The sequence below is a fragment of the Cebus imitator genome, unplaced genomic scaffold, assembly GCF_001604975.1.
Source record: "Cebus imitator isolate Cc_AM_T3 unplaced genomic scaffold, Cebus_imitator-1.0 Scaffold509, whole genome shotgun sequence".
NCBI classification, from domain to species: domain Eukaryota; kingdom Metazoa; phylum Chordata; class Mammalia; order Primates; family Cebidae; genus Cebus; species Cebus imitator.
The window spans coordinates 584642-602637 of NW_016107824.1; the positions used below are offsets into that span (position 1 = coordinate 584642).

At 55.3% G+C, this 17996-nt stretch overlaps 1 protein-coding gene across 9 annotated transcripts in view; it reads right to left on the reverse strand.

The window, feature by feature from the left end:
- Positions 1 to 299: 299 nt before the first annotated feature.
- ANKRD11 (ankyrin repeat domain 11) overlaps positions 300 to 17996 on the reverse strand; it is a 228687-nt gene continuing 210990 nt past the window's right edge. For all 9 annotated transcript variants that reach the window (XM_017513945.2, XM_017513943.2, XM_017513941.2 and 6 more), the window contains 5 exons: positions 11134 to 17714; positions 7395 to 7493; positions 7119 to 7262; positions 3778 to 3870; positions 300 to 1336 (listed from right to left, as the gene is read on the reverse strand). In XM_017513945.2, the coding sequence (XP_017369434.1) occupies positions 1151 to 1336; positions 3778 to 3870; positions 7119 to 7262; positions 7395 to 7493; positions 11134 to 17714 (7103 nt within the window). In that variant the 3' untranslated portion in view covers positions 300 to 1150. The remainder of the gene's footprint in view (positions 1337 to 3777; positions 3871 to 7118; positions 7263 to 7394; positions 7494 to 11133; positions 17715 to 17996) is intronic.

Sequence of the window (17996 nt, forward strand, 5' to 3'; positions counted from 1 at the left end):
TTCTTGAGACAGAGTCTACTATGGAGCGCAGCAGCACGATCTTGGCTCATTGCAGCCTCCCCCTCCCGGGTTCAAACGATTCTCCTGCCTCAGCCTCCCAAGTAGCTGGGACTACAGGCATACACCTCCACACCGGCTAATTTTGGTATTTTTAGTAGAGATGGGATTTCGCCATGTGGGGCAGGCTGGTCTCAAAGTGCTAGGTTTACAGGTGTGAGCCACTGCGCCTGTCGGGGGAGTGTCAGTGTCTCAATCCCACACCCAGCCCCTCTCCTGAGAGGGACACACTGGACAAAGAACATTTTAATTAATTTATTTATTTCTTTACACATAACTGAAAGTGATGTTACAGTACATAAGTTATTTACAACTGTGCAGTAATGTGTTGCAAAATAAATTATCTAGAAGGCAGCAAAAGTACATTGTGAATGTATATAAAACTGTACAGCGCTTACGGATACACTTTTTATATGATTATTGGCTCTGTAGTGTTTCAAGTTATGTTCTCAGAAAGAGAAACAAAATGCCCAAGATTAAAGGAAAAAATATACAAACCACGTGGATTTGACTCCATTAAAAACACTACGGGGAGTCCTGGCTCTGTGTCCCCGTGCCCAGGCAGGGGCACGGCCAGCGCCCTGCTCTGCACCAGGTCAAAAGCCCAGTCTCAGGCCGTCGCAACTCTGTGGCAACAGGACCACGGCTGGGGTGGCACGCCGGCCCCTCCGACTTGCAGGTCACCTTATTTTTATTTAGTTGATCAGAATGGAACAAAAAATTTTAAAAATGTACTCCGTTCAACTCCTGAAATGCCTCTGCAGTTGGCTGGAGAAAAGGGCCCGAAGGTCACCGTTTTCAGACAGAAGCTGCCATGTGTGCGGCCGGCATGGTCTCCTCGTCCTGCCGGGGCCAGTGAGGCTCTGGGGGCTTTGCCCTCGCCACGGCAGCTGGTAGAGAAGAGATGTGTTTCACCTCCCTGACATCTGGACCAGTCTGGAAGGGATGGAGACGCTGTGGCCAAGTGCAGTCTCTCTTGGGGTCTCTTCCCCGCCTGGGTGGACATGGCGCTCCCTCCTCCACCCCTGGGGCTCCGCAGCAGCCCTGGGCGGCAGTGCCGCCCTCGCCTGCGTCCTGCGGCCATCCCGCGGTGTCACGCCGGCAACAACACAAAGTCGTCGTTGACATCGACCATGGGCACGTAGAAGGAGGGCACCTCGTTCACACACAGGGACTTGTGCCCGGCGGGGTCTAGCTCCTGCACCTTCAGCTGCCACTCCATCCTCTGCACGGCATTCAGGGCCGCGGCCTCGTGCTGCTGCCGCATGAGGAGGCAGGTCTGCGGGACACACGGTGGGGAGACGGAGAGTAGTGAAGGGAGAGCCCCAGACTCTGCCTCCCCCAGCAGGGCCGTGAACCTTCCCTGGGACGGGCCAGGCCCCAAGGAGCCCTCTGCCCACTGTGGTGCTGCTGTCAGGGGGCACATGCCCAGGACCAGCTGTACCTGCCCCTGGCATCTAGTTATTACATGTGGCAGTAGCGCCAGCTGTGCTGGGTGTCCATCGCCATTACTGCTGTCTGTGCCACCCGCGCCTGAGGTCCTTGCCTGCTGCTCTGGGTCGGCCTGGGGCTCACCTCCAGCAGCCACTGCAGCCGACTAGAATCAAACAGCTTTGCGCTTTCTACATTTGATATTTATGGCCAGTGATAGTTTGACTTGTATTTATAGTAGAAACTATGCCATTTAAGAGTGCATATAAAGGACCAGGCTGGGGTAGGACATATTTTGGGAACTCATGGAGAAATTTAAGCATGGCCCAGGGAGTGCTGATATGTCACAGGAAAATCTTTGGGGGTGTTTTTTGACAGGGTCTCAAGGCTGGAGTGCAGTGAAGCTGTTATGGTTCACTGCAGCCTTGTCCTCAAGGGATCCTCCCTCCTCAACCTCCTGAGTAGTTGGGATTACGGTGCTACCATGCCCAGTTAATTTGTATATAGACAGGGTTTTACAGTGTGGTACATACCTGTCTCTACGTTTTTCTCAACATATATGTATCGGTTAACTGCAACCTCCGTCTCCCTGGTTCAAGTGATTCTCATGCATCAGTCTCCTAGAATTACAGGCACCCACCACCACACCTGGCTAACTCTTCAAGCCATGTTGGCCAGGCTGGTCTCGAACTCCTGACCTCAGGTGATCTGCGTGCCTGGGCCTCCCAAAGTGTTGGGATTACAGGTGTGAGTCATGGCACCCGGCCACAGCCCTTGGTTTTAAATGACTAAAGTGAAACAGCTAGGTGAGGTGATAACAGCATTTTGAAATTTGATACTGTCAGTTTACTGATAAAAATCTAATTGAAACTTCTCCTAATACTGCAGTGATACCGCCCCCCCAACCCCACATATTACCAATACATGAGATCTTGCTTAATTTATGGTTCTGACATTAATGATGACAGTGAAGATCTTTTCATTAAGGTTTGGTCATTTCATCTCCTTTGTGGAATGCCTCTATATAAATTATTTTTCTGTGCACCATTTTTCTCGCTAGTTTCTAAGCGTTCTTTTTACACTGATGCTACTAAACCTACGTGGCACTGTTAATGTATTGAATGTATACAATTTAAACTGTATTTAATTCGTTAATGTATTTAAAGTATTGTACAGACTTTCACGCTTGTTGCCCAGGCTGGAGTGCAATGGCATGATCTCAGCTCACAGCAATCTCTGCCTCCTGGGTTCAAGCAATTCTCTTGCCTCAGCCTCCCAAGTACCCGGGATTATAGACATATGCCACCATGCCCAGCTAATTTTGTATTTTTAGTAGAGACTGGGTTTCACCATGTTGGCCAGGGTGGTCTCAAACTCCTGACCTCAGGTGATCCGTCCTCCTTGGCCTCCCGGTGCTGAGATTACAGGCAGGAGCCACTGTGCCCAGCCCAAAGTCCCAGTTTAATGTAGTCAAACATTGATTTATCTTCCCTGTGTGTTTTTGGAGCTTTCAGTCAGTTTTTCTCACAGCTTCAGTTAGAAAGGGCCTAGGGAGGGTGTGGGGTGATGGAGTGACTTCACATGCCGTCACCCTAGGGCTGGTTAAAGCTCAGACCTAAGCCCCTGCCTCAGCACAAGCCCCCAAGGGCCACACCCCCAAGTACTTGTGGCTTCCACCAGGTAGGGCTGCTGGTTCTCATCTGTGCCCACACCAGCACCTTCTGAGAGCTGCAGCATGACACGGGTGCTTGGTTCAGGGACCTGAGAGGTGCTGAGCCTGATACTGCAGGTAGCCGGGGCCGCCTATTCCCAGGCCTGGTGGGCGACTGTGCAGCGTGACACTCACTTTATAGTTCTGTAACTTGGCAAGTTGCCACTTTCCACTGCTTCTTAGTGGATCCTCTGGGTGTCCGGGTGGGCAGCCCTAGCGACTGGGACCGAGGGTGTGCTGCCCTTCCCAGTACCTACCCCGCCTCTGCCCGCTGCCCTGGCCCGCGCTTCCAGAGCAGTGGAGGGCGAATGCTGAGACTTTAGAGGGCTCACAGGGCAGTCCCAGGAGGTCTGACCATCAAGCCTAGGCCCCTGCTGAGCTGGTGACAGGAGCCGCTTCCTGCACACCTGGACAGAAGGGAAGACTTGGAGGAGGCCACGTACAGGGGCAGGACCTCGCCTCCCTGCAAGCATGGGCCAGGTTAAGAGAATCTGATATTGTCACTGGGCAGCGGCCTCCCTTGTCCCCAGGGGCACCTGGAGTGCCTGGCCAAGCTGTGGGGGAAGCGCAGCACCGACCTTCATGCGGTCGTACTTGTCATCCACGTCCTGGAGCCAGGAGATGAACTGGCGGGCGTTGAAACGGTCACGCACTGACTTGTTCTCATCGCCCTGTGGAAACCAAACACAGGAGTTTCATCGGAAGACCCGGAGACCACTACAGGAGGCTGCACCAGCCTGGGCCATGCTACAGTGACCTTTCTCAAGGGAAAAACCAAAGGGGCAACCTCAATTACCTTCAAAGCATAGAAGGCATGACCCTGCCTTGTCTCCCCAAACAGCTTCCCTAAAATGCATGTGAAGTCGGTTGGGCCTTTGTCTCCTGAGCACCGGGAGGCTGCAGGCCCCGGCTCTGAGCTGGTCCCCAGCCCTGCCCCATGGGACAGGCAGGGCTCAGCCCGCATGTAATCCACTCTATACGAAAAAATCTAATCAATCATCCAATCATTCAATGTATATTCAACACATTAACAAAGTTTCCTGGGTGAGACTTTCTAGGTATGTCACCGTCCCTGTGTCCTGGTGAGGGACAGACACATATAAAATGTCTGGGCTCCCTCCCCTTTTTCAGTGGGCTCAGTAACACAGCAGAGGGTTCATGGTGAATCTGACGACACCATCTGCTTCTCAGAACATGTAGAGCACCGATGTAAACACACCCAGAAACAAACCCACACAACTGCAGGGAACTCACTTTCCACAGAGAGGCCAAGGACAGAGTAACAATCACAGGGAAAGGACAGTCTCTTCCATAAACGGTGCTGGAGGCAATGGACATCCACAGAGAGAAGAGTGAAACTAGACCCCATCTCTCACCATATAACAAACATAAAACCAAAATGGATTAAAGTCTTGAATCTAAGACCTCAAACCATGAAAACTACTACAAGAAAACATTGGGGAAAATCTCTGACACTGGTCTGGTCAAAAAGTTCTCGAGCAATACCCCACAAGCACAGGCAACCACAGCAAACACGGATAACTGGGATCACTCACACCATGTTGAAAAGCCTGTGCACAACAAAGGACACAGTCAACACAGTGACAGAGAGAATCCGCAGTCAACACAGTGACAGAGAGAATCCGCAGTCAACACAGTGACAGAGAGAATCCACAGAATGAGGCGAAACTTTGCAAACCACTCATCTGACAAAGGATTCATAACCGGAACCTGTAAGGCATGTAATCCACTCTATACCAAAAAATCTAATCATCTGATCAAAAAATGGACAAAAGATCTGAATCGACATTTCTCAAAGAAGACACACAAATGGCAAACAGGCATCTGAAAAGGAGCTCAGCAACACTGCTCATCGGAGAAAATGCAAATGAAAACTACAATGAGCTTTCATCCTACCCAGCTAAAATGGCCTTTATCCAAAAGAAAGGCAATCACAAATGCTGGCGACGACATGGAGAAAAGGAAGCCTCGTACCCGGCTGGTGGCAATGTAAATTAATACGGCCACTATGGAGAACTGTTTGGTGGTTCCTCAAAATACTAGAAATTGGGCTACCATAGCATCCAGCAATCCCACTGCTGGGTACAGACTCAGAAGAAGCAGTGAGCTGAGGCTGCGCCACTGCACTCAGCTTCGGTGACAGAGCAAGCATTACTCAGTGTATCTAGGAGTCATCTGCACTCCCATGTTTGATGCAACTCCGTTTACAGTAGCTAAGACATGGAAGCAATTTGAGGGCCCATCAACAGATGAATGGATAAAGAAAATGTGACACATACACAACGGAGTACTATTCGGCCACAAAAAAGGAGACTGTCATTTTCAAAAACACGGATGGAACTGGAGGTTATCATGTTAAGTAAAATAAACCAACCATAGAAAGACAAACATCACATGCTCTCACTTGACAAGTGAAGTCATGGACATGGAGAGTAGGGGAAGGGGACTGAGGGCTGGGCAGGGAGGAAGAAATGGTTAATGGGTACTACAAGGAAGAATGAGTAAAACCTGTTGGACGGCACACCAGGATGACTGTAGCAGCAGCAACTGAATTGCCTATTTTAACTGGATTGCTTAACTCAAGCGATAAATGCTTGAGGGGATGGACACCCCATTCCCCATGAGAAGTGAAGGGAAGCGTGCTTCCTTGGAAGGTCTGTGTGAGAGGCCTGAGCTGGTTCTGCTCGTTTCTGCTCTCCACAGAGCTCAGCCTGCACAGTGCTGTCCTGACTGCCAGTCCATCAGAGCCTTCAGGGGCGGAAGAGAACCCACACTTTTCAGCATCCAGCCCCCAAAGCATCGTTTGGTCCAACTCATGTTTTCCTTAAAGAAAATCTGTCACTGTGTAGAATGTTTAAACAAGGGACGTTGATAAAATACATCCCCAAAGAAAGGAAGATCTTTAATGCACTAAAATATTTTCAAGTGAACGTCACGGACAGCCTGCCTGTCACCACACACCAAAGCCTGGTGCTGCTCGGAGTGCCCAGGGCTAGGTGGCGTCATGGGAAGAGCACAAGGTATGAGTCTTGGTGTAAGAGTGGGAGAGGGGTCTGGACATCAAGGCAGGATGTGTTCCAGGTGCATCCCCTATGTAGGATGTGGGGCCTAGGGCCCCGGGAGCCCATGACCTGAGTGCAGGGCCTCCAAAGAGGCGGGAGGGCAGGCGATGGGGCAGCCAGGGGTCCACGGGGCCGACATGGACAGATCATTGGTGGCTGGAGAAAGATTTCTAAGGCAGGAGGCCCCGGCACATGGGTCACTTGCAGGCACACAGGAAGAGCTGCCCAGGGGAGAGCACAGGGCCCTGGCCACCCACATCCTATGTCCCAGTGGATGGAATAGGTCAAAGGCAGGGGAGGGGCAGGGGAGGGGAAGGAGTGGGTGGAGCCCCACGGCAGATGGGCAGGGCAGTGACTGTGGTTCTGGGACCCTGGGTCGGGTCCATCCTGGCCAAGAAGAGCTGCGCATCTAAGTTGGGTGTCCCTGCAGGACAGCCCCTGGGATGCCTGAGAGCTGCAGGTGGAGCCCAGCAGTTTAAACAGAAAATGAGGCCAGCCCTGAAACCTGCAAGAGGTAGGGGCAGCTGCTCCAACTGCAGGGACAAGTGTTTCAGAAGTCTAAGGAGCACGGAGGGACTGAGCTGCTGAGGCCCAGCCCAGAGGCCCAGGGCCTTGCCCGTGAGGAGAGCTGTCCACTCTCGGCTCCAGCCTTCTTGGCTCCTTTCTGAGGCTCGCCCAAGGCTAGAGGTACGCAAAGAACTCTGCAGCAAGGCACCGGGCACAGGGGCACGTGGGAAGCTCGTGGTCAAAGTACAGAATCTGTAAAGGGGAGGAGTGGCTGCGGGGAGGGGGTTCGGGTGCTTAGACTCGTGAGTGTGACCTGCAGACGGCCCTACCTGGCTCTCCAGGGGCATGTTGTAGACCTCAGAGTCCAGCAGCATCGTGCAGGCGCTGAATGGCACTGCCTGGTTGGCGATGGTCCTGGCCGCCCGGCAGTGAACTCGCAGAATCTCCTGCTCACAGGACACGATCAGCTTCTCCTGTAGGAGAGGAGCCAGGTGAGCTGGGACACAACCACGCCCCAGGCCCCACTGTCCTGACAAGACAGCCCCAGGAGCCTGCACCGTGGACGCCCCAGCTATGGCCGCCCCTGCCCATGCTGGCGCACTTACCCGCTCGATGCTGTGCTGCAGGCGCAGCTTTCCCCGGACTGCCTCCTGCTGCTTGAACAGCTCCTTCAGGGGCTCCGCCAGGGAGGGAGGGGGTGCGATCTGCAGGTAAAAGGTGAGTGGGGGGTTGGCTGGGGCGCTGCACTAACAGCAGACAGGAGTTCAGAGAGGTCCCTACTCAGCCTCCCCACTCCTAGAAGCCTGCCCTGGAGAACCCTCCAGTCCCAGCAACAGACACACCATGAAGCGCAGGACACGGGAGAGCAGGCACCTGCACGGCGCCCCATACGACACCATGTGGGGAGGGGATGGAATGTGGGAGAGGCACAGGACAATACCTGTGGTGTGCCAAGGAGGGCATGAATGCAGAAGAAATACAGCAAGAGCGGGCTGGGGTAGGCTGAGCTTCCTGGGTTCACAGAGAGGGTCCACACACCCCAAATCAGCTTCAACCAGGCTGTAATGCCCACAGTGGAATATGAAGGCTGACAACCAACCCTCTGGTCTTGGGATGGCTCGGGAGAGAGAAGAGCACACTGGCCCAGGTCCCCATGGAGGGCAGTGGGGCTGCAGCTGGAGGCGTGGTGAGTAGGCACTGCACTCCCACCAGCAGAAGGGTCCTCACAAGGTGGGTCAGCAATTCTGAAACTACAGGCACGCTCGGAAATGAAGGAGGAAGTAAAGACAGCAGAGACCATCAGGACGAGGCCTCCCACTTTTTTTTTTTTTTTTTTTTTTTAGACGGAGTGTCGCTCTGTTATCCAGGCTGGAGTGCAGTGGTGCGATCTCAGGCTCACTGCAACCTCCGCCTCCCAGGTTCAAGCGATTCCCCTGCCTCAGCCTCCCGAGCAGCTGGGATTATATGCGTGCACCACTGTGCCTGGCTAATTTTTTGTGTTTTAGTAGAGAAGGGGTTTCATGATGTTGGCCAAGATGGTCTCAGTCTCTTGACCTCGTGATCTGCCTGCTTTGGCCTCCCAAAGTGCTGGAATTACAGGCATGAGCCACCACGCCCGGCCGATGAAGCCTTGCACTCTTGCAGAAAAAAGGGACACACGGGAGCGTGGGGCCAGGTTGAGGCCCGTGGTGCAGGGCAGACCTCAGGCCCACAGGGAGTGAGGTTTCCAAAGCAGACACACAAAGCATGGCCATGTGTTCAGGGGGCCTGCAGCAGTCCCGCTGGGACCCACTGTTCTGTACAGGTGGGGCCACGTGGTGATGGCAGAGTGGGAGAGGGGTGGCCAAGACCACCTGGAACATGGAGTGGCCAGCCAAAAATGGGAGTGCTGGGGGCAGATGGGTACGTGGACGCAGAAGAGGGCACCCAGGAGGAGCTCCTGACAGCTAAGGCTGGACGACTCACAGCAGGAGACCAAACATTGGTGATGCTGGGCACCTGCAGGCAGAAGGGGTGGTGGCTCCTGCCAGCAGAGCTCCAGTGAGCAAATGCAGGAGAGGGACACAGAGGCCCAGGGCCCAGTAGTGACTGCCATGTGTAGGGGCAGTGGTCTCAGAGAAACAGACTTCCACCGTCTCCACGTCTCTTCCCCAAGACACACACTCACCGCGGAGGGAGAGCCCTCAGCTCACAGCGGACGGGCCTGACCAGGTCTCCAGGTCACACCACCCAGGACACCAGGAGCAGGTGGCCCCACCTCACGCCAGTGGGCTCCTGCCTAACAGCCGTCATCGCAGGCCAGGCATGGGGCCTCTGACCACACCGCTGCCCACCACTCCCAGAAGGGCCTACCAGGAGATGGGGCGCGGGAGGCCCTTGTCACCTGCAGGGCTCCCCAGGCACATTCAGGGGAGGATGGGCGTGTTCCAGGCGCGAAACCTATCTCTGCTGCCTTTGAACTTTTCTGCCCAAGTAAAATCAGTTCAAAATTAATGATTAAAAAATTTAGCTAAGTCTCTCTAGTGCACAGACCTCACTGTTCGCCATGGTATCTACCCCAACTTGACAATCCCAACCCCCAGTGGGGCTTCTGGGTGTAGGTTTTCAGCTGAGATGCAACCTGCCCGTCTGTGGCAGAGATTCTTTGGGCCACCTCCAAGGTGGGACCGATGAGCACTCAACTCACAGCCTGCAGTGGGAACGGCCCCACCCCTTCCTCTGGCTCAGCCCCAGGGCCGCCACCTGCAGCAGGAGCTGTGCAGTGGGCCTCGGGCCGCTCCTGGAGCACCTGGCGCCTCTGCCTGCCTTGGTCTAAGTCTGGGGGGAACTCAAAGGACCAGGCGGGAGATGCACAGAACATTCCCAGGATTACTCTGATTGGCAGGATTCTGGTGGCGAATTTCCCCCCTGTATTTTCCAAATTTTCTACGGCAGTCAGACTACTGTTTTGATACATTAAAACAAAAACCAGCAGCAAACACAAAGTATAAAAGGTCTTGGTGAGGACAGATCCTAGGGCAGGTTTTTCTGAATGTCCCGACCCAACTGCAGTCTCCGTCTCCTGTGGACAAGCCTCCCTGGGGACGGCTAGGGTCAGGGCTCCAGGAGAAGGGTCGCCCTGGGTGCAGAGCCCGTCATGCTCCCAGAGAACAGAGCTCGGCAGGGTGGGGCCCGCGGGCGCCCGTTCCTGGGGTCCTGGCACAGCCTCCCTGGCGGGCAGCAGCCCCACCCCAGCCTCACCTTCAGGGCAAGCTCAGCAGACCCCGTGATGCTCTTCCGAGGGATGCTGGGTACCTGAGCCGAGTCGGGGCCAGCATGGGGAGGGCTCTCAGAAGGCCCAGGCCCACAGAGCCAATGCGTGTGGCAGGCCCAAGTGTGCCTCGCACCACCTGCAGGTTTCAGTGGCCAGGAATCCCCAGAAGGAAATGGCTGTTGGTGACCAAGAGCCCATTCTGGGCATAACACAACAAACTCCAGGGAGACGGCTCCATCAACTACACAAGCTACCAGGCACAGTGTGAACGGAGTCGCGTGGTCTGGGAGGGGACTTGAAGAAAGGGCCAGGAGAACGTCACATGCTAGGACCGGATGGACCCCGGGGACCTGAGAACAGGAGGGCAGGGGAGGCTTTGCACAACTCAGGCCGTCACCAAGCACAGATGGGTAAGCTCTGGCTCCACCGTAAGGAATCCCTGTGCCTGCTGGGAAAGACCCTGGTGGGTTAGGAGGTTAGACCCCAGCCAGGCCCTGCAGCCCAGGGCAGAGGTTGCACATGGGAGGCTGCCTAATACGGGAATGTGCTCAGAGGGATTTGTTTTGGGTCCAGATGGAACACAAGGGGCTGGGGGGTGGGGGTGTGGTTCTGAAACCTTTCGCCTGAGAATACAGAGGTAGGACCACCCTGCCCAGAGAATCCTGCAGCGTCTGCTGTCCTAGACGCCCAGGGAGGTGGGGGGGTTAAGGGAACCCACAGGGGTCCAAGGGAGAAGGGGGCAGGACTGAAGACAAAGGCTGTGGCTCTGCTGAGGCCGTCCTGGTGGAGGGGGAGTGGAGAGGGGACAGTGAGCAGCGTGAAGGGGCGGCCCGACATGAATGGTCCTGGGTGCACCCAGGGTGAGGAGACATCAGGAGACCAAGGCCTGGCACAGAGCCAGCTGGAGGAAGGGCCTCAGGTCTGCAGAACAGCTGTGTAGCTTCTGGCCTTTGCCTTCTACTCAGGTAGGAAAAGGTCAAGAGAGATCAAGGGCCGGGAGAAGGACATAAAGGACTTGAGGAACTCATGACGGGGGTCCCCGGACGCATCCCAGAGAGAAAAGGCAGTGGCTCCCCAGGCCCTGCACTCACCACGGGGATGTGGAGCTTGCTGAGCGGCTTGCCGTCCAGGAGGTAGGAGCCCGTGTAGGTGACGTACTCGGCGTAGCACTGGGGCGCCTGTGGCGTAATGCAGCACAGGATCTTGCGCTTCTCCTCGATCTTCTTCCTGATCTGCAGGTATTCGAAGTAGGGGTTGGCCCTGTCGCTGTGGTAGGGCTCAATGGCGTCCAGCTTGATGGCGTCCACGATGGCGGCCAGCGTCTGTTGGATCACCTCCCGCGTCTGCTGTGTGGACGTGTTCAGCTGCTGCTGCAACTGCTGGGTGGAGCGCTGGAAGCGGCGTTTGCGCGGATGCTGGGCCTGAGCGTCATCCTCCTCGGAGCTGCGGGCCTTGGCCCTGGTGGCTGGGGCGGGGGCGGGGGCACAGTCCTTCTCAGAGGGGGGTGTGCCCTGCTTACTCTGGTTTGCGAGCATCTGCGCCCGGTTCCTGGTCATGCGCTGAGGGATCTCCTCCACTCTGGGGGCCTTAGGGGCTTCGGCCATGGGTTTTGGTTCTGGTTCTGTGGCTTCTGGCTGGATGCTACCAGGAGGGCCTTCGGCTGGGGCAGCAGCACGGGAGGCCTCAGTGTTGTCCTGGGGACCGGCACTGTCTGCAGCCTGGGCTTGTGCCACAGCGTCCGTGGCGGGGCCATCAGGGGCACAGAGGGATGCAGCAGGGGGGCCTTCGGTCTCAGCCCCCTGGTCTCCACTCCCCAGCGGGTGCTGTTCAGGGGGAATGGGTGGGGGCTCCGTGCTGGAGTCCAGATCCCCAGGGGCCCTCTCTTCGGGCACCGTCTCTGCCTCCACCGTAGCTTCGAGAACCACGTCCAGCTTTGGCTCCTCTGAGGGTTCAGGCTCCTGCTCTGTGGGGAGCCGGGTGGAGGCCTGGTCTGGAGGCAGCGTTGGTGGTTCCTCAGCCACCAAGGTGGAAACGTCCCCACCGTTTACAACCACAGGGGCCCCTGGAGGGATCTTTTCTGAAGGAGCAAGACTTTCTTCTATGGGTTCTGTTTCAACATCTGTGACGTCTTTCGTCTGCAAGGGAAGCTCTGGCAGTGAGAAGGGCCCCAGGTCCAGGTCGTCCTCAGGGCCGGCGAAGGCGTCTGCCCAGGGCACTGGCTCCACCTGGCCAAGGGCAGACAGGCTGTGGCTGTTGTCCAGGAAACTATTTTCCAGGGGCCCCAGAGCCTCGACCTGAGCCACAGTAGTGACACATGCAGGCTCAGGGGCCATGTCCAGTGGAGCTTCCGGAAGTGACTTGCAGTTGCTGAAGAAGGACTCTAGCCCGGAGGGAGAGACATAAGGAGCCGCCTCTGAGGTGGAGATGGCGGCCGGGATGGCTTCCGCCCCGTCTTTGACATCCTCCAGTCCTGGGTCGGTGACAGGCAGAGTATACGGGGCAGGGGAGGTGGAAGGGGCGGGGTATGGTGCCTCGGAGGCGCTGAAGGGCCCTGGGGCGACAGAGTGGAGGGAGTCTGCAGGGCAGAAATGTTTAGGGGACTCGGGGAATCTCTGCGGAGACTTGAGCAGGAGGTCCGAGCCCACGGGCCAGCTGACAGGGTTTTCAGAGGCGCTCCCAATCAGGCTGGAAGCAAGGGCCTGCTCAGCAGGATGGGCCCACTCCACAGGCTCCTCGGTGATGACAGCACTGAATGGACCCTCGTCCAGCGGCTCCAGATAGCTGGGCTCCGGGGGGATGATGGCGGCCGTAGCCTGCTGGTCCTCGGTGGCGTCCAGGTCCGGGGGAAGGGCCCCTTCAAGAGAAGGAACCAGCAGTTCCCCCCTGGGGGAAGGAGCAGGTTTTGCTTGTAAACTTGAGAAGACGCCCTCTGGAGACGGGGTAACAGTGACAATGGCAGCCGGTGGGCAGTGCAGAGCATCGACTTTGGGCGAGGGGAGGCCATAGTCTGGGGAGTAGTACCCTGGGGACAAGCAGGCAAACTTCTCTGGGGGAACCGGGGGCAGGGGCACCCTGTCTTCCATCGAGTGCGGCACAGGAGAGTCGTAGCTGGAGGCGGCAGGAACGCTCTGCTGCCTGAAGAGTTTGTCGCCAACGCTGAATTCCTCCTCTGGGGTCCTCCTAATATCGACAGAGACCGAGCGGTACAGGTTTGTGGAGAGAGGCCGGGCTGGGGCCTGACTGGCGTTTTCTGAAAGCCCACTTGATGCCACAGAGAACCTGTCGAAAAAGGAGGGGGAGCAGGCACTGGCGGGAGCGGTGGGCACAGGCGTGGAGTGCTGGGAGTCGGCGCAGTCGAGCACGAGGTCTGCGTAGTCATCGGCGCTGCACGACGGGGTCCTGGGCGTGTGCATCACCTCCTCGTAGCTGGGGCAGGACAGCACCGATGTAGGGGTGGGCACGCCAGTGGGCCGGCTCTGGTCAGGCCTGGGGGACGCGGGCAGGGCCTCCTTCATGTGTGGCCCTGTGAGCCAGTCTTTGGAGTCTGCCCCTGATCCCAGGTGTAGCTTATTTTCGGTGGCAGGTGGAAGAACAGTCGACTCCTTGAGCTTTTTGTCTTTAAATGGAGGGTCCGGCCCTGGTGGTTTCTTGGCGGGAACGTCCAGACCCTTCTTCCGCCCATCGTCCACCGGCTTCGCCTTCTCCTTGAGCTTGGGGTCTCCGGACCGGTGCCTCAGCTTCTCCATCTGCTTCATCCTCTCCTTGTGCCGCTTGTGGCGCTCCTCGATCTCCAGGTCCTTCTGGGAGAGCATCCTCTCGAAGCTAGTCATCATCAGGTCGCCGTCCCCCAGGAGCTTCTCCCTGGGCCTGGCTTCTTTCTTGCCTGGGTCTTTGGCCGGCGCTACCTTATCATTCCCATTGCTCATTTTCACGGAGTCGCCCTTTTCTTTCTCTGCACTGTCCTTGAATTTCTCCTTCAGTTTGGTGTCGCTGAGCCTCAGGCCCTCGTCCCTAGACTTGTCTTTCAGCGCGCGGGGAGGGCTGTCCTTGTCCCTGCTGGCGGGCTTCTGTTCGTCCCTGTGATGGCGCAGCAGCTCGTCCCTGTGATGGCGCAGGAGCCCATCTGCATGCCTGTCCCGGTGCCTCTCCTTCTCCTCTCTCCATTTCTCCCTGTGTTTCTCCCTTCTCTTCTTCTCTTTTAGGATGCTGATGGTGCTAGAGCCGTAAGGCTTTAGTTCCTTTTCTATTTTCTTGGAAGTTTCTCTCTCGGATTCATTTTTATCTTTCTTTTCGGTAGAAAACAATTCAATGGTTTTATCTAGCTCATCTTCGATGTCGGCTTTCATGCTGTAACAAACCCCGTAGGCGTCCGCCTCCAGGAAGTCCTTTTCATACTGGCCGGAGTCCTTCCTGCTGCCGCCCTCCTCCTTCTTCTCGGCCTTTTCTTTCTTGGCCCTCTCTCGGTCGTGGCTCTTCTTGGATGAGGATGAGGAGTGTCTGTGCCTCTCCTTCTCTTTCAGCTTCTCCGGGAGGCAGGTGCTCTCCCTGGCCTTGTCCTCCATGGGTGGCTCCGTGAAAGAGACCTCCAGAAAGGCAGTCAGCCCCGGTTCCTGCCCTCGGTCCGTGAAGCTGTCAGACGAGACCTCACTGATTTTGTCATTGGAGTCTTCTCTGTACTCATGGAGAGCTTCTTCTTCCAGCTTTTCAAGCAGGCTTTTCTCCATGTCGGTGCTTCTCGAGGACTTCCTCTCCTTGGAATGTTCCTTATCCGACTTCTCTTTGTGTTTGCTTTTAGCCTTGTCTTCAGCAGAGTGTTTCTTTTCGGCCTTCTCTGGGAGCTTCTGTTTATTTTTCTTGTCTTGCATGGAGTCCACTGAAGCTCTGTCCTTCCTGTCCTTATACTTTTCTGTGGACTCTTTATCCTTCTTCTCCTTGTGCTTTTCAAAGACTTTCTCTTTTTTGTCCCTCCCTCCGTCGGCAGCCCCCCTGTCCTTTCTCTTGTCTTTGGGCTCCTTGTCCTTCTGCCTCTCGGGGTGCTGCTTGTCAGAGGAGGACTTCCTGTGTCTGTCGGAGGCGTAGGCCTCCCGCCCTTCCTCCTTCTCCTGGAGGCTGTCCACCCTCTGCAGGTCGCTGGCCTCTCCCATCTTGAAGCCGCTCCCCATGCAGTCCTCTCTGTCGTCCTCACTCTCGTCTGTGAATATGTCTGCGATGTACCAGCTCTTCTCCTTGCCTTTCTTGTCGTCTTTTTTTTCAGAGAAGTCTTCTGAGAGAATCCCAGGGAAAGCCTTCTCTTTCTTCTCTTTCCCTTGGTCCAGAGATGCTTTCCTTTCTTTGTCTTTGCCATGTGTGTCTTTATGTTTTTCCTTGGTATCTTTTTTCTCTTTAAAACATTTATCGAATTCTTTGTCCTTCTGACATTTTTCGAGCATCGACTTCTCACCTTTGTCCTTGTCACTGGACTTCTCTTTGTATTTTTCTGGTTTGGTTTTCTCCTTCCTCTCCTTCTCTCGCGCCGCGTGGTGCCGTTCCCACGGCTCCGGGCCCTTCCCAAAGTCACAGTCGGCCTTGTCCTTGAAGCTGCCCTCGCAGCTGCACTCCTTGGGCTCCTCGCGATGCGCCTCCTCAGGCCTGGCCCTGCCGTCCCTGCGCTCCTTGCCGCTGTCGAGGGCGTCCTTCCTATCCCGCCCGGCGTCTGCGGACTCTCTCCTCTTCTTGTCCTTTTCCGAAAGGTAGCCGGGGACATTTTTATGCTTTTCCATCTGCTCTTTCCTCTTCTCAGAGTTTTTATCCAAGTAGTCCCTGTCCTTCTTTCGGAAGAAGGGCTCTCTGCAGTCTCGCTTCTCCCGGGCCCTGCTGTCTCGCTTCCTCTCCTTGCTGTCCTCCTTCACAGTTTCCAGGATCAGCTTGGCCACAGAGTCGCTCTTCATGTCCCTGTAGTCTGTCACTGGTGAGTCCCAGCTGTCCTCCCCTTTGAAATCAAAGGATGAGTCGGACAAGTCAGAAAACCACCGATCTCGCTGATCATCAGATAGGCTAAATTTGGTGTCTTCATTATCCAGAAACTGATTTTTGTTACAATATTCGTCAAAAGCAGAATCTTCCCGATAAACCTTTTCTTTCTTGAGTTTTTCTTTATCTTCTTTAAAAGCCTTCTCCTTCTCTTTTGACATTTTGTCCTCTTTTAAATCATTCTTTCTCTCTAATTTTGAGGGCCGGTCTTTTGACTTCTTTTTTCTCTCGTCTTTGTATAGTCTCAGTTTTTCTTCTTTTGGAGACTTTTCCTTCAGAGATTTCTCCTTTTCTGCTTTATTAGAACGGTCCTTATCCTCTCGGAAAGACCTGCCGATGTCCTTGTTCACGTCTTTGATTCTCTTCAGGGATTTTTCATCTTTGGAGGCCTTCATGATCTCATCTTTAAAGAGCCACTCTTTTTCTTCCGATTTCATTTTGCTAAGTTTCTCTTCTTTTCTAAAGTGGTCTCGATCATGCTTTACCACTTTTAACTTATTTTCGGTGGAAATATCATTCTCTAAGAGTAGAGCCTTATCTGACTTCTGCTTGGAGTCCTCATACTCGTAAGTAAAACTTTTCAGTTTCAGCTCTTGGCTGATGGAACACTGTCCCTTCTCCTTGTTTTTGTGTTTGTGTTTGGTTTTATGTTTTTTGACAACTTTTCCCTCCTTGTCCAGCTTGGGGACCGCACCCTCCGCGCTGGAGAGGAAGGGGCTTTTCTTCTCCGATGGGCAGCCCTGCAGCCCGCCCCGCTTCCTGTGCTCCTGCTTCTTCCTCACTGGCTTCAGCGACTCCACGCTGGAGCCCTCAGAGGAGTAATCAGACTCGCTTGTCAGTCTCGTCCTTGTGGAGTCTGATAAAGAACTGACCTCTGACCAAGCTGGGGAGGAAATGGTTTTCCAATTGTCTGTCCGCCAGTGCTTGGTGTGCTGGTCTGTGTGGTTGGGGTTCTGCTTCTGGGCGGCAGAGCTCCCGTGAGACGAGGTGGAAGAGGCAGAGAGGGAGCTGAACAGGGAGGGGTCCTTCAGCACCAGCGGGGACCCCTTGAGGCAGCTGGAGCTCCCCACGGAGTCCCTGTCGTCCTCCCCACTCTCGGAGGACTCGCTCTCGGACTCCGAGGAACAGAACTTGTCGCTCCTTTTTCCAAAGCGAACCTCTCTGCCTTTTGTTTCTTTCTTTCGCTTCTTTTTCACTTTGTTTTTCTCCTTCTGCTGCTTGGCATTAGAAGGCTCTCGTGTCTTACTGCCAGGCAAGAGCGTATGTGCCGAGAGTCTCAGCTTCTCTGCTGTGCCTGCGCCGACACTGGTGTCCTCCTCGTCCGACGTGTCGGACAGGATGCGATGGGGCGCTTTCTTTGGTGCAATCGTGTTGTTTTTAGTGTAACTTTTAGCCTCCATTTTGGGTATAGAGATGAAGCTCCTGGGCTTCACTTCTCTTCTGTAGTCCTTTTTCAACAGGTGCTTGTCGTCCACTGGAGGAACCCTGTCCTGCTCATCGTCCTCGTCAAACTCATACTCGTCCTTGACGGGGGCCGCGGCCTTCTGTGGCTCTGGGTTCTTGGCCTTGTGCTTGAGGCCTTTTTCGAACTCAGAGTCTGTGTTGTTGCCGTCGACTGAACTGGAAGGTGCGAAGGAGGGGGCGTCTTCCTCTTCTGAGCTCTCTGTTGGAGGCAGGAAGGGAGAGGTCACAGGCAGGCTCAAAAGAGCTCTCCCCGGAACGGCAGAGGAGAGGGGCTCTGCAGATGTGCCCTGGGGTAAGGTGCCCACCCAGCCTCTGCAGAGGCACTTTGCTTGACTCATGGGAACCAGCCACGGGCAGCAGGAAACCAGACACAGCTCGGCTCACAGACAGGGCTGGCATCTTAGAAGCAAGACTGCAGGCTTCTCGGCAGTGACACGCCTACGCGGGGTCTCCCGCAGTCCAGAAGCTCCTGTAAACCCCC